The 16,055-nt window shown below is 39.2% G+C and overlaps 1 protein-coding gene across 3 annotated transcripts in view; it reads right to left on the minus strand.

The window, feature by feature from the left end:
* Positions 1–2,401: 2,401 nt before the first annotated feature.
* Positions 2,402–16,055, minus strand: part of aplf (aprataxin and PNKP like factor) — a 35,765-nt gene continuing 22,111 nt past the window's right edge. The window contains exons 6-11 of one of the 3 annotated variants that reach the window (XM_041786179.1): positions 15,865–15,991; positions 14,178–14,362; positions 10,201–10,499; positions 8,444–8,566; positions 7,875–7,921; positions 2,402–2,873 (exon numbers count right to left, since the gene is read on the minus strand). In XM_041786179.1, coding sequence (XP_041642113.1) covers positions 2,833–2,873; positions 7,875–7,921; positions 8,444–8,566; positions 10,201–10,499; positions 14,178–14,362; positions 15,865–15,991 — 822 coding nt within the window. In that variant the 3' untranslated portion in view covers positions 2,402–2,832. Of the gene's footprint in view, positions 2,874–4,402; positions 5,557–7,874; positions 7,922–8,443; positions 8,567–10,200; positions 10,500–14,177; positions 14,363–15,864; positions 15,992–16,055 lie in introns of those variants that run through there. The other 2 variants (XM_041786177.1, XM_041786178.1) reach the window with 2 other exon arrangements.

Genomic DNA, 16,055 nt, shown 5'->3' on the forward strand with positions numbered 1-16,055 from the left:
AGGGGAGAGCATTCTGGGGTCCAGCCAAACTGGGGGGCCAATGGAGGTCAAGAAAATCATGGTCTGTTGTAAAGTTAAGCTGTGATATCCTTATTTTATATTTAACCTTAAAAACAAAGCCACTCTTAGCAATGAAACAAATCTCTTTTTTTAAAAAATCATTTGTGTAGTCTATAGCCTTCTTATGTAAATCTATTTTGTTAAAAAAAAATTAAAATGGGTCTTAAAAGTAGCAGAAATGGGTTAGAAGTGGCAAAAAATAACCAAAAAAGGCAAAAATGGTTTAAAGTAGCAAAAATAGTGGTAAAAGGGAATTAAGAAGTGGCTGAAAAGGCTTTAAATTGGCAAAAATAGGTGGGGATCTAGTAGTCTTGGAAGAAAATCAATATAAATTGGCAAAATAGTGCTAATTGAGAAAGAAAAAATAGGCAGATATTTGCAGAAATTGGTCAAACTGGCAAAAATGGGTATATCAGATAGTGAAATGTGGTTAAAATGGGAAAAAATGGGCATGAAGAGTGATAAAATGGGGTTAATAGTGGCAATAATGGGTCAACAGAGGCAACATTTGGCTCATGTGGCAAGAATTGGTTTAGAAGTGGCAAAAACAAATGTTTGTCTTTTCACACATAAGACAACAGCATCTCAGTTTTGGCGGGAGTATGCATGGAAATTCCAAATGAGATCCTTCATGACACCTATTCAACAAGGAAAGTTTCAACAATCAGTGACCTCATCTTGCTGGAGAGAGTGGAGAAAACCACGCAAACTACAGCCACATTTTCTGGTTCTGCCCCATCCTGACAATATACTGGACACTTATTTGTAATGAAATGAGGAATATTTTAAAAATTGACTAGATAATTTACCATGAGTTTATTCTCTTAGGCAGATTACCTGATGGAACAATGAATTCTGATGATAAATACCTCATTAGAATAATGAGAATATCTGCGCTTAAACTTATAACTGGCTTAACTTTAAACTGGCTTCAGAAAGGCAGGGTCGCTAAATGGAGAGAACTGATGGAACAAATTAAAGAAATGGAGAACTTAACATTTAAAATTAGACGGAACTCAAGAAAGGGTAAAATATTGTGGGTAAAATGGGAAACCTATGGAAAATAGAGAAGCAAACAAAGTAAACTAACAATAATAATAATAATAATAGCATTAATCCGATTAGTACTATTACTAATAACATTACGTCTAAAATGAATAAAAACATAGTAATGTCAATCTTTCTTACAGCAAATAGCAAACAGTAATATGTAAGTGGTAAAACATAAGTCAACAACCAAAAAAGGGGAGCACGTTGTCCCTAAATTTTTGTTTGTTTGTTTGTATTGCTCTACCTTTTGTTTTACTATGTATGTGGTTTATTTATTGTCATTGTATTCTTTTTTTTTTTTCAATATGTTCATGTCAATATATTTTTATCTGTTAGCTTGGTCCTTTTGCTTTTTGGTCTGCTGTATATTTAAGTGGCGTTTCACAGTGGTGACTCACATTTTGAAAAAATAAAGTTATAACAAAAAGAAGTGGCAAAAACAAGTAGAAAAAAAGAGCTTAAAATGGCAAAAATAAGTGTTAAATGGCAAAAACGTGTTAAAATTTGTGTGGAAAAATCATGAAAACTCATTAAAAATTTGGCAAAATTTGTGTAATGTGGCAACAGTGGAATTATAAAAATATTCTTAGCTTTTTTTCAAGGAAATCTGGAGACCCCCTCTTTGTGTCTCGTGACCCCCAAGGGGTCCTGACCCCAAGGTTGAGCACCACTGTTCTAACAGGTACGGTAAATAAATGTGGATTCAAGGATTGCTGCAGAAGTCAGCGCCATTAAAATCACACAGGATGCATCTTTACAGAAATACGAGAGCAATCTACTGTGAGTCGACTGACAGTATTTTCAAATAAGTCTCATTTCTATTTTCTTAATTCAGCATTGGCAACAATGGTTAGTTTTTAGACCAATGAATAATACTGAAGCTGAAGTTGAATGTATTTAAAAGTTTCTTGACTTCAAACGTTTTTTTAGTCCTTAAAGGTCATGGAGGTTTCTCTCATTTCCAATGCTGATGAGATTACAAACACATCTAAACCAAAGCATGATAAAACAAAGTACAGGAAAAACTGAAAAAAACTGCAATTAGATTATTTTTGCAAATCATTCAGCCCTAGCTGCTGGCCTGTAGATCTTGTATTGTGCATCTTTTTGTGGCCTCTGTATCAAGATACATATCAGATCTTGGCTTCTGTATGGTGATGCGTTTACTGGTCATGCTCAGTTTGGATCTCAGTGAAAGCGACTTAGAATAAAGACCATAGTTTTATAAAAATCTCATGATGAACTCTATTTACTACACAAAGAAGACAAAGACGTTTCATCAGATGTATTTCAACATTGTCAGGAAAATAGAAACTAAATCTTCTAAATTTTACATATTTACAGGAAAAAAACAGAATCTTCATAAAGTAAAATAAAAAAAAACATAAAAACATAAATAAAAACATCGGAAAACTAAAACTCCATCCAGTCAACAAACGTCTGTAATCAGAGAGCATTAGCGCGGTTTGATCAGACACATTTGCCTTAATAAGCTCTAATGATTCTAGTGCAATGCTGCGTCCAAAGTTGCCGTGGCAACGCCAGCAAAAGCTCCTAAAAGCAGTAAACACCTCAGAGGCTGGAGGCGAACGTTTAACAGAAATGAGCTTAGAAATACAGAGAGTAAACAGACGGAGAGACGGAGCGCTGTCATGGCTGAAATGAATCAATAAATCAGAGACGGAGTGCTGAAAGTGTTTTTTTTACCTGACAGGCTCAGAGCTACGCCATAGAACAGAAAGCATCGCTGCAGAGAGAGAGTTCTGTGGATAAAGACAGGAAGGTAGGGTCATTTATAAAGAACATCATGTCTACGTAGTGTTTTCTCTAGGGATGCACGATATTTTTGGACGATATTTACAGATTCATTTTAGCTGATACTGATATTTAAACATAAGTAAAAATTTAGTCTGGTCTGCACAACGGTGCAGTGGTTAGTGCTGTTGCCTCACAGCAAGAAGGTCCCTGGTTCCCTTCCTGGTCTTTATATGCAGAGTTTGCACATTCTCCTTGGCTCTCACCAGCTTCCTCCCTCCTCCAAAGACACGCTCGTTAGGTTAATTGGTGACTCTAAATTGTCCATAGGTGTGAGTGTGAGCGTGTCTGGTTGTCTGTCAGCTCTGCGATTGACTACCGACGGGATAAGCGGTATATGGATGGGGAAAGTCAGTCCTTTGAACACAATTTAAGGTTTGAGGATGAAAAAAAAAAACAAAACCTTTTCTTCTTAAAAATCACTTTAAAGTTTAAAGAATTAGGACGAATAAAGAAAAAGATCTCAACTGACATAGGTCTGTTGGTTCAGCATAAAAACCCACTCATTTATTAGTATATATGGACAAAATTTATAGTCCATGTATGCTGATATTCACAGCCAAAATATCGGATGTAAATATCAGCAGAAATGTTGATATCCGCCAATACTGATATCACACCGTGCATCCCTATTATCTTCCTGACTGTTCAATCTAGAGACCAAGAATGAGAGTATCATGCCAGAATCATCTGGTTTTATTACCCTTTGGGATAAATAAAGTTGTCTGAGTCTGAGTCTTTAAGAGAACATGGGAGTTTTGAAGCTAAAGTGAAAGAGGGTTGAAGTTTGGTTATGTTAAAAACCAGGTGAGGTGTGAGGCCAGACCCTGAGAGATTCTGAGTGCAAAACAAAAATAATCATTCTTGTTTTTTTAGAGAAATTCACACAAAAGAGAGCTGCCATAAGGATGCACCATATTGTTTTTAGCGATATTTACAAATTCATTTAGCAGAAGCTGGTATTTCAATGGAGTTCAGACCTAAGACTTCAGTCCTGAAAACGCACAATTTAAAATTTGAGGAGGAGCCAACTAACATGTTTCAGTCCTTTAAATAAGGGGTACTTAAACCTTTCAGGTGCCAGAGCCCGGGGGACCCCACCGTACCTGAGGGGAGTCGAAGCATATGGGGCTTTTAGCCACATTGGGCTGTGCTGAGCAGCGTCTAGACTGGTCCTGCTCTGTCCTGCCCGCCCCGCCTCCAAGCACACCGCAGTGACGTCACAGCAGTTCGACATCATTGGGAGATGCGGTTTAAGTAGCAACCGCTGCACCAAACTTTAAATGCCTGCCAGATTAGGAGCAGAAGAAGAAGAAGCTCTGGAGTAGAAACGATGGGTGCTTGCTGAAGCTAATGAAGCTCTAGACCAGGGGTGTCAAACTCAAGGGGGCCAAATCCAGCCCATGGTACAGTTGTACCTGGCCGGCAAGATCATATCATATTTTTATTATAACTGGCCCACTGATCTGCAGATTTCCTCCAGTTTAAAAATGTAAACCTAACCCTGATGATTTAAAATATCCTTGCTCTGTCATACAAATAAGAAAAAGTTAAAATAATTAGATAAAAAGTCAGGAGCTTGACACCCCTGCTCTAGACGCTCCCTCCAACATGAAGCTTGGTTGTGGTGGAAAAGCAAATCCCCTGTAGGCTAGGCTGCCATGCTGAGCCGAGCAGGGCTAAGCCGGGGGGTCCCGACCCCCACATAGAGAACCACTGCTATAAATAGACTTTACAGTGTAGGAATGATGATGGATAAAGCTGAAGTAGGTCTGTTGGTCCAGATTTAAACTCTACTAATGTCTTTGCTTGTATGGCTGATATTCACACCTAACAGGCAGATTTTTATAGCCAAGAGCTCAGTTGTAAATAGCAGCAGAAATCCTCATATCTGCTGATATCAGGTGGATAATATCGTGCATCCCTAAGCTGTCTAAACTGGTAAAATCACATCTGAGGGCTTCTGCAGCACATGCACTGCTGATAAAAGTTTCCTCCTCTATGTAGAGTTGATTAAAAAGTGGAAAAGTGGAAAAAGTGTCAGGGCTGGATGTTTGACCTTAAAGCCACGCAGAGCTGTGACACTCTGAATATCAACAGTCTGAGTAAAGCCGTGTGGAGGCTGCTTGGCTCAGACTTCAGAGCCTTTTGTTGGATGTTTGTCGTCCTCTCCTGACTAGACTCAGGTTCCTGAGAAGTGCTGATGTTGATCAGATAAATCAAGGCCAGATTTTCCTTCCCCAACACAATTCAGGCCATGATCATCAATCAAACAGAGAAGTGTTTTCTAGACCTTTAATCCTTCATCTTCAGCCTGATTTAGCCCCACCAAGTCCTGCAGCTCTGGTTCAAGGTCGCCACCGCTGCTCCAAAAACCTCCAAACAAACAAAGAAGGAGCGGCGTCTACTTCTTCTTCTTGAGGAAGGCCTGCGCCTCTCTCTGCAGCCGTCTGATGTCCTCCTTCTCGCTGTCGTCAGAGGCGGGCGGGACGTAGTCGGAGTCGTCGCCTCCCTCCTCCTCCTCCTCCTCCTCGCTGTCGTCATTGATGAAGCTGTCCTCGTACTCAGAGCCATCCTCCTCATCTTCGTTGTCAGCGGGGGGCTTTTTAGGGCGGGTACGCATCGTGGAGGCTGTTAACGAATGAACGGAGTGAAAATGGTTTTATGAGACACGGTGAGTCACAGAGGAAGGTGAAGGGTGACACAAGAGAGCTTTGTTTCTGTTTCCTGCTCCTCATTCACTCAGAGCATTACAGCACGGGCGCTCTAACGCTCTCAGTAAAGAGCTTTAACCACACGGATCCTTGAAAAGTCTTAAACTGGACAGTCTTTTCTATACCAGTAAGACGACATACATTTTAGATGGCATGAATCTATCCAATCTTAGTTTCTAGCCAAGGTTATATGTAGTGATGCATGATAAGTGTTTCTTTGAACCGATACAGATAACCGATAATTTCCTACTCCTGATGGCCAATAACCAATAAGAACCGATAATTTTTTCAATGGTTGATTTTAAAAAATACTTTTATTTGATGTTTTCATAAAAAGTTTTGTAAAAAGGGGTTAATAAGTAGTGAGCGAAGATAACTAACTCTAACTGACATCACATCTGTTTATATCAAAAAACAATTCTGACTTTACAGCTGTTATTTTTTTAAACATTTGTGTACCAAAGTACAACATACACAAACAACTGACATATTTTTTCCCCTCGAAATAAATTTAAGTATCTTGACAAGTGGCCAAATCTGACATTTCAATCAACCATACAAGAATTCAGCTGACTTAGACATAAAACCAAATGATAACAGGCTGTCATGCTTACAAATGGGGATGTTTGGGGGTCTCATTTTTGTTTTTGCTGCATAAGTCAGAAATAGAGCTGATGTTTTTCATAAAGATTAAAAATATGCACTGACATAAGTCATATCAGAGGTAGGTTAATGTAAAGTCAGCCGTGGTCAGTGGGTAAACTTCTGTTCCTAACGTCGCTCAGACTGAATGAAACCCCATCAAACAGAGCAGGCAGGGATACGTCTATGAAAGTAGCGATGGATCAGGAGACTGTCAGACTGATTTTGTCATTATTAGTGTTGCCTTTTGGCTCTGACGAACTTTCTGCAGTTTCCAGTGCCTGCTTCATCAGCACTCTGCCTCATCTTAACCTTTGGCTTGGTCCTAATGCCCGTGGCTAATGCTAGCAGCTACTGCCACTTCATTTTAATGTTGTTAGGATGATGGCGTTAGTAACTTATAAGATCAGTTGTGTGAGAGTGGAGAATTCGAGGACTGTTTCCCACTCTTCAGGAGCTTTGCAGGGCAAATTTTGCAAACACTGTCGTGTTATCCTCTCCATATTCACTGAAAAACTCCGCCAGTATGGCTAAGGCTGCATCTTTCTTCTTATCTGGTGGTTAACAGCGGGTCTCGTACTGCGGTGCCACCTGCTGTGTCGGAATGTGTAGTCTCGTGAGAAAGAAAACAAATGCCTTTATTATCGGTGGATTTTATCGGTTCATATTTTATTATTGGGATAATTAAAATATATGCAATATCGGCCAATAATTTATCGGTTCCGATAATTATCGCGCATCCCTAGTTATATGGTTCTGATGCTTCATTTTATGTATTAGCCCTGCCCCCCCAGTGTTAGTGGAGTCATCTTTGTAGGCTGGCCACTCCTGGGAAGGTTCACAGTTTTCCCCTGTTGTGGATAATGGCTCTCAGCGTGGTTGGCTGGACTCCCAAAGCCTTAGAAACGTCTCTGTAACCCTTCAGACTCATAGATGTCAGTGACTTTGTTTCTCATCTGTTCTTGAATTTCTTAAGATGGTTTCATGATGTGTTGGAGATCTTTTAGCCTACTTCACTTTGTCAGACTGGTTCTATTTAAGGGATTCTGGATCCAACAGGTCTGGTAGTAGTCAGGTCTGGGTGGGGGTAGAGAAACTGAACTCAGCATTACTAAAAATGTGTAGGTAACACGTCTGACAGCCACGATTCCATATTGAGCTTCTTTTTAAAGGAACTCGCTGTGAATCGGAATAAAAGCGTGGTGCAGACGGAGCTCTGTGACGTGGATTCTGTGAAAACAGAGGTCAGCTAAATAGAGCATCTCCAAAAGGTCGGGGTCACAGGGTCATTTCCTCTACAGAGGGAGCAAGTGTGAATATCCACATGATTATATTAACAACCTGCTAACAACAGCATCAATATTCCTGATGGGTTTATCGATCTGACCAGCTCTGGGGACGGGTCAACTAAAAACATTAGCATTTAGCTCATTGACTGTGTGGTCACGATAATTCACCTTCACTAAACGTTACAGAGGTGTAAAGAGGAGAGGAAGCGATGCCTCCTCTGCGACCTCTTCAGAGCTTCTACAAGGACTTTTTATTTTATTCATCTAAATCTGGTTTGAAAAACAGACAACATAAAAGAGCTACCTGGTTTCTGTGTGTGTTTGTATTCCTTCCTGTGAAGAGGGTTTTTCCTGAAAGAGAGAAAAAAGTCTGTCAGAGTTTTCACATTATTTTTTATGCCCTAAAGTCTGCGAGTCCACGAGCGTGGAGTTTGGGTTTCAGCCATGGAGGGATGAGGTTATCTTTAAGGTTAAAGGGCAATTTATTGATCTGACAGTGTTACATTGTAACATGAATATATTACAATGTTAAAAAGTTACATGAATATATTACATTGTTACATAGTAAGATCAATATATTCCAATGTTAAAATGTTACATGGATATACAGTATTACAGTGTGACATTGTAACATTAATATATTCCAATGTTACAATGTTACATGGATATATTACAATTTTACCGTCTAACAGGAGCTTTTATCCATGGAGCCTGCTCTAGTCCAAAAACTCACATGAGAGAAAAACAACAAAGATTTTTGTTTTCTGGTACCATCCCACCATCTCTGTCATCTCTGTCAGCATCTCCAGGTATCCCATCATGCCTTTCTGTCTTTTATCTGCTGGCACTAACAGCTGTGCTGTGATGTCTGACCTGTAGCAGTCGGTGCCGTAGGGGCACTCTGGGAGGTCTGCCTCGTCCACCTCCTCCTCCTCCTCTTCCTCATAGTCGGTGTCCCCGGGGTGACTGCTCTCCTGGAAATGGAGCGGGTTCTTCCTGAAAAACAAAGAGCGAGGGACGAGGGAGGGTCAGTCATCTGGGAGAGAAACACGTCAGAGAATCTGAACACCACAAGTTTCTACAGAAATCTCTCTGCTGCTGCATCTCACTGAAGCACAAACACGTGAGCTCCAGAGGAAAACAATCATGACAAAACTTTATTCAGATTATGGAAAACAACAGAGTTCTGATCAAAAGTCTAAATTCTGACCGAGACGGCGTTTTCTTCTAACTCTGAGAAAAAAAAAATCTGGATTCTACAGATGGAAGAGGGCCGCTTTTGGGATTTAACAATCCTGGGAAATAAACTAGAGCTGTGAGACTGAAGTGAATTTTGATATTAAAGTCAGATTTAGTCAGAATTCTAAGTTTAAAGTCAAATTACTGTCAGAATTCCAAGATTAAAATCAGATTAAAGTCAGAATTCTAAATTTAAATTAAAATTACAGTCAGAATTCTGAGATTACAGTCAGAATTCTGAGATTAAAATCAGATTAAAGTCAGAATTCCAAGATTAAAATCAGATTAAAGTCAGAATTCCAGGATTAAAGTCAGATTAAAGTAAGAATTCTGGGATTAAAGTCAGAATTCTACGATTGATGTCAGAAATCTGAAATTAAAGTCAGAATTCGAAGATTAAAGTCAGGTGTAAATCAGAATTCTGTGATTAAAAATCAGATTAAAATCAAAATTTTGGGATTAAAATCTGATTTAAATAAGAACTCTGATATTCAAGTCAGATTAAAGTCAGGATTCTGATATTTAAATCAGATTAAAGTCAGAATTCTGATTTTAAAGTCAGATTAAAGTCAGGATTCTGAGATTAAAATCAGATTAATGTCAGAATTATAACAGTAAAGTCAGATTAAAGTCGGAATTCTGAGTTTAAAATCATATTAAAGTCAGAATTATAAGATTAAAGTCAGATTAAAGCCATAATTCTGACCTTAAAGCAAGAATCCTGAGATTAAAGTCAGAATAAGATTAAAATAAGAATGAGGATATTAAAATCATAATTCTGTTATAAAAATCAAATTCAAGTCAGAATTCTGAGATTAAAATCAGAAATCTGAATTTCAAGTCAGAAAAAAAAGGGATTCTATTTTTAATCTCAGAATTCTTACTGACACTCGTGCGATATTGCTTTATGTTATAAATAATATATTAAATTATATTATGTCATGTTATATTGTACTTTTATTATAATTATGATCATTATTATTGTATTGCATATCATTATATTATTATTGTACTCTATTCTGTTCTGTTCTATTCTATGTTGTTTTGTTCATCGTCTCGTCTAAAGTCATACTCTGAAGTTTCCCCTCTCACTCCATCCGTCTGCTGTCCTGCTGCTGCTGACGCCAGGAAGTCTGAATGAATTTAAATTTCATGTCAAACTTGAGAGTCTTTGAAATGATCCCTTAAATGAGGAAGACTCTTTCTGAAGCTAAAGAGGCGGCTGCTTTGAGAAGCTTGTGGACCTGATTCAGATTCTCTTTGTTCATCAGCTCAAGTGCTCTTCACTGGTCTATGAGCCACATCAAAGTGAAAACTCTTAGACATGAAACAAACCACCAGGAACCTTTAACACCATGTTCCCTCTGTGAAGAACACTGAAGACGCTCTACCTGTAGCAGTCCTTCCCATACGGACACGGCGTCCTGCGGCGAGGTTTGGTCGGAGCAGGGCTGCTGTTCGACCCCACAGACTCTCCTTTTTTACTCGTCTGTCCTCCGTTTTTTAACTTCTTGTCCTCTTTGTCAGCCTGACTGACCGCACTCGTTTGAGCTGTGGTGTTTATGTCAGCTGTAGACGTCTCTCCTCCTCTTCCCTCCTCCTCTACATCCATGGGGAAGCTATCAGACTCATCGCTGACCTCACATCTGCTGGATTTAGCCTGAAGAGCGGGCCGTTCTGAAGGAGCATCCTGACAATCAAAGACAGAAACAAAGACAGAAAAAGAGCTTTTAAAGAAATCTACATTTTTACACCTTTTAAACCCAAAATCGTTTGTTTGCAGGCAGCTGATCCAGGTGGCGTGTAGAGGTCAGACGGGGGTCTAGAGGACCTGGAACAGCAGTTAGGAATCAATGTGGATGGAATAAAGTTAGTCCATTAAAGCTCTAGGTGGTGCTGCAAGCTGCAGTTATCATCAGAACCTTTCTACATCCACTGGCTAGGATCCCTACACTAAAATGGTGATTTTTACTACAGGTGAACTAGTTTACCTGGTGAGGAGGAGATCCAGATCACTGATGACTTAGTCCTGCTACATGTCCAGACAGATGCAGGAAGACCAGAGTCTAGAAGAGCTGAGCTAGGAGTCTGGCTGAGCCTTTTTAACAGCTTTTCTCCCTCGTTTGGTCATAAATGTGGTTGTAATGGAAACACTGATATACTATTAAGTTCTACATACTGGATAAGAGACGGAGTAATGATGAGCCGTTCACAAACTATGAGTCGGCGCTTTTATGTCAACGACAGGAGCTGGTTCCTGTTTGAGTGCCAGTTTCCTGTTCCATCTTTGTCATTGTTTAATCCATGTTTGAAGCCACATTAGCACTAAACAAAGAGCAGTTTGGGATCCAAAAGACAGCCTCTTATAGCTTGTTTGCAGTCAAGTGATTCGGAATATCCTTGGGGAATTACAGCTGTTAGGAATGAATGGGAATGATAGAAAGTTAGTACTACAGCTCTAAATGGACTTCTATGCTGAAGTTAACAGAGTACAATCCCTGAGCTTTACAAAAAGGTGATTTTTCTGCAATTTAACCAATTTAACCTGGCATGGAGGTGATCAATATCACAAATACTCAGTCCTGCAGACCTCCTAGCCTTTCGTATTGTTCATCAAGATGAAGGAAGGTAAGTCTAGTCCTGAGCTAAGAGGCTAGCTGAGCCCCCTTTAAAGGGGACATATTTTACCCCTTTAAGACAAGTTTATATCAGTCTCAGTTAGGGGTGGGTAAAAAATATCGATTAATCGATGCATCGCACTATTTGCCCCCTCAATTCAATATCGATTCAGCAAATCCTCTGAATCGATTCACCTCCTGGCCAGTGAGGGTCACTGTGTGTGTGATTCCCGTTGTATAGACGAAGGCCGCACTCGACCGAACAACAAGATACCATAACCGTGTTATGTGAGGTTTATCACAATTTCCAAGAGGAAAGAAATATTATAAAAGTTTACATGCACTTGACTTTTTCAGTGTTTATACAGAACTGGCATGTTTTTTACTTTTGTACTCCTTATGCACAAATAATTAGTTATTATTGTTCAAATGATTATTTTTAGATGTTTTATTGCTAAAAAGTGTGAGGTGACCTGCAACATATGTTCACATGGGCATGAAAATAATTATTAAAAACTGTCGACAGGTCATTTGTGTATTTCTACTTCTTACTGAATCAACATCAAAGCATTAAAATCAATATTGAATCGATATCGAATTGAATCGCAACCTAAAGAATCAAAATCGAATTGAATCGTGAAGTTCTTAGCAATACCCAGCCCTAGTCTCAGTGGTCCCCAAAGCATGCCTGTGAAGTCTGTCGCTGAAAAAACACCCAAGTATTGTATGTTTTCATGTCTAAAACCCCCCCTCTGTTTCAGCCCTGCTCAGAATGAGCTGTTTCTGTGTCTGTGGCTTTAAATATTAATGAGCTGTCTGACTCCACCCCTCTCAGGAAATGGATGTAGCTTAATGGATGTGAGAGAAAGGTCAGGAGAGGAGAGCGGAACTTTCCTCCAAGAGGGAGGGCCAACTGAACCTGGGGGCGGGGCTAATTCTCCACATGACATCATGAGGGGAAATCTGTGAACGGCTTGTTTCAGCACACATTTTCTGAAAGGTTGGGGGGGGATTCTGGTACTTGGGGGGATTGTGGACAGGCCAGGGGCACGTATCTTTGTTAGAAAAGCCTGAAAAGGTGATTTTTGCATAAAACATAGAAGAAACTCCTCATTAAGGCTCAAACATGCTTTTAGGTGATGGACTACCAGCTGAATAAACCTGATCCTGTCCTACTTAAGGCTCTTTAATGTGAGCCACTATAGCTAGCTCCCGTTTAAGTGCCAGTTTCCTTTCCTCCATACTCTGTTGTTACTTTATCCACATTTAAAAAGACAAACTGGTACGAGCTACTTTATCTGGATCTCTAATATTTTCCCGTCACAATGAGAGAGACTGGACAGACGTCAACTGAGGACTTTGCTGTGACAAACTGGACTGAACCAAACCGGACTGCTTGGTTAAAACAGACCATATGTGGGCGCTGTCTGGCTCCGCCCCTTTAGACTTTAGATGGAGGATTTTCTGCCACCATTTCCATCTGACTGTGTCTCTACTTTTGGACCAAAAATTAGCTCAAGACGTTTTTTTCCCTCCAAGTCAGGGGTGTCAAACTCAGTCACAGCAGGGGCCAGATCCTGAACTTAGGCCTAACCTGAGGGCCTACCAGGGTCGATACTTAACCATAAAATGTCAACCTGATTTTCACCAGACATGAATTATGGGGGTAAAAAAAATTTGCAATTAAAAGGCGAACATGGTAAGTTAAAAACTCAAAATCTGAGATAAAAAGTTTTAAGTTAAAAGAGTAAAAACGTGACATTTAGTCAAAATAAAGTTTTGAAAAGGCAAAACATGGGATAGAATATTAAAACAATGAATTTTAAGTCAAAAACTGAGATAAAATTCAAAATCATGATTTTAACAGTCAAAATATGAGGTAAACATCGAAAGCATGAGTTTCAAATGTCAAAATATGAAATAAAATTAATAATCATGAGTTAAGGTTAAAAAATGACATAAAAGTTAAAGTTATTGAAAAAGGTCAAAATGTGAGATAACAGTCAAAATCAAGATCTTAAAAGGTCCAAAAACTGAGATAAAATGAAATTCATGATTTTAAAAGGTAAAAAATTTTTACATAAAGGCAAAATTAGGAGTTGAAAAAGGTCAATAAATGAAATAAAAGTAAAAATCATGACTTTAAAAGGTCAAAATAGGATTTAAAATGTAAAATTATGAATCCAAAAGGTCAAAATATGAAATAAAAAGTAGAAAAACCATAACTTTTGGTCATAACTGTGAGATGCAAAATTGAAAATATAGAAAAAAACATGAATTTCTGTCCCACATTCCTGACTTTTTATCAAATTATTTTTACTGTTTACTTTTTCTAATTTTTATGACTCAACAAGGATGCTATAAATCATCAAGGTTAAGTTTATATTTTTATACTGGAGGAAATCTGCAGACCTCATACTGGTGGGCCAGTTCTAATAAAAATATGATATGATCTGGTGGGCCGGGTATTACTGTACCACGGGCCAGATTTGGCCCCTGGGCCTTGAGTTTGACACCCCTGCTCCAAGTTGATGAGCCAGCTCAGCCGTAAAGAGCACTAATTTAATTTTGATAGCCCTTCTCTGTACAGAAACCACTTCCTGCTCCCCATCTGGAGTTCTTAGCTGTGATGTTGAAGCCGCCAGTAAACAAAAGATCCTATAAGCAGGTTCAAAAGTGTTAAACTCTCCTCGACGGCAGCAACAACAACCAAAACAAAATCATCCACCAACTGCTCCCAAACACTCAACTGTTTTAGGACCAGCCCTCTCCTCGCCTTTGCTCTCCTTCCTCCTCTTTTTCTTTGGCCGCTCCTCCTCCTCCTCACTTAGCTCCGCCTCCTCAGGTGATGATGCCTCTGCAGGTGGGGCTTTTTTAGCTGCTGCTCGTTTGGAGCTGGGTGCAGCCGCTGCAGGTGCTTTATGTTTCTTCTCAACTAAAAGAGTCAAAAAGAAGTAAATAATCATTTTCAAGGGTTAAAAAGGTGCTCCATTTTTAGGAGGAACATTCAGGAGCTTTAGGAATTCACGAACATTTTTACTAAAGCATGGCCACAACTGCTGCTAGGTGGCTTTATGCTTTATATTTAACCACTAGAACAGACATATGACAGTCTTTTACTCTGATTTGTAAATACAATCTAGAACAGGGGTTTTCAAAGTGTGTAAGAGTGAGCCTCCCCAAAGAGAAAATTATTCATTCAGTGGACCCCCACCCACATAAAGATTCAGACTGAAAAAACAGCCATATTTTCATACATTTATGTCTAGTTTTAAATATTTTTAACATTTTCATATCTTTGATATTTTGGTCTGCAAGTGTTCTTAAACATCCGTCTTCACCAGGTAATCAGTTATTTGGTTTCAGTAATGACAACTGCCAATACTACCTGATTATTCTGCTCTGATAATCCTTAAAGCAGCATTACTCAACCAAAGAGCCAAACTGTTGAAAAATACCTTTGCAAGAGCAAACATACGTATGAGGGGTGAAAAGTGGCAAGAACGGCTTTAAGTAGCAATAAAAATAAGTTCAAGATGGCAAAAATGGTCAAAAAGCAGCAAAAATGGGTGAAAATGGGCAAAAATGGGGGTTAAAAAGTGAAAAAGACGGGTGAGAAGTGACAAAAAAATGAGTAACAGGTGGCAAAAACAAGGCAAAAAATGAGTAAAAAATGAGTATATAGCAGTCAAGAGTGGCAAAAATGGGCAAAAAGTAGGAAAACAGTGGTATTTAATGACAAAAGGATGCTAAAATGGGCAAAAAGTGGCAAACAAATGGTAAAAAAAGGGCAAAAATTGTAAAAAAATGGCAAAAAAATGGCAAAAATGGGCAAAAAGTAGGAAAAAAGTGGTATTTAATGACAGAAGGATGCTTAAATGGATGAAAAGTGGCAATAATGGTGAAAAAGGGCAAAAATTGTGAAAAAGTTGCAAAAAGAAGCTTCAAAAAAGGGGGAAAAGTGGCAAAAAATTGTTGAAAAGGGCAAAAATTAAAAAAAAAGTGGCAAAAAGAAGTGGCAAAAATGGGCAAAAAGTAGGAAAAAAGTGGTATTTACTGACCAAAGGTAGTTTAAATGGATGAAAAGTGTCAAAAAAATGGTATAAAGGGGCAAAAAAAGTTTCCCTTTTTTAAGGTTTTCTGGGGGAATATTTAAAATGCAGACATCAAAGAGCCACTAATAATCACACGCTGAGTATCACTGCCTTAAAGTTACTGTAAGTTTATCCATTTTGCTCCATGCACAGCAGAGGTTAGCAAGACAAATCACTTTTGGGTTTTTTTCTGGTTTATGGTTCCACACCTCCCCTGAAGTTCTGTGGCGCCCCCCAGGGAGGCCCACCTCACACTCTGAAAACCGCCGATCTAGAATAAATCAAATGGGCAACTGTAGGAATAAGTCAGAGAGAAACTAGTAGAAACTGATCAGTGTGGTACCTTTTGGGCTGGAGGAGGAGCCTGCTGCAGCCGCCATCATCCACGCAGGTAAAACTCTCCTCCTCTGTTTGGACGCAGTGACTTCGCCTCGATCTGGCGCCATCTGTGTGGGAGGAGCCAAGTATGCCTACAGAGGTAAACAAGGAAAACCCAGCTTTCAACAGTGGCACATTTTTGCAGATACTTGCAAG

The sequence above is a fragment of the Cheilinus undulatus genome, linkage group 4, assembly GCF_018320785.1.
Source record: "Cheilinus undulatus linkage group 4, ASM1832078v1, whole genome shotgun sequence".
Lineage (NCBI taxonomy): Eukaryota > Metazoa > Chordata > Actinopteri > Labriformes > Labridae > Cheilinus > Cheilinus undulatus.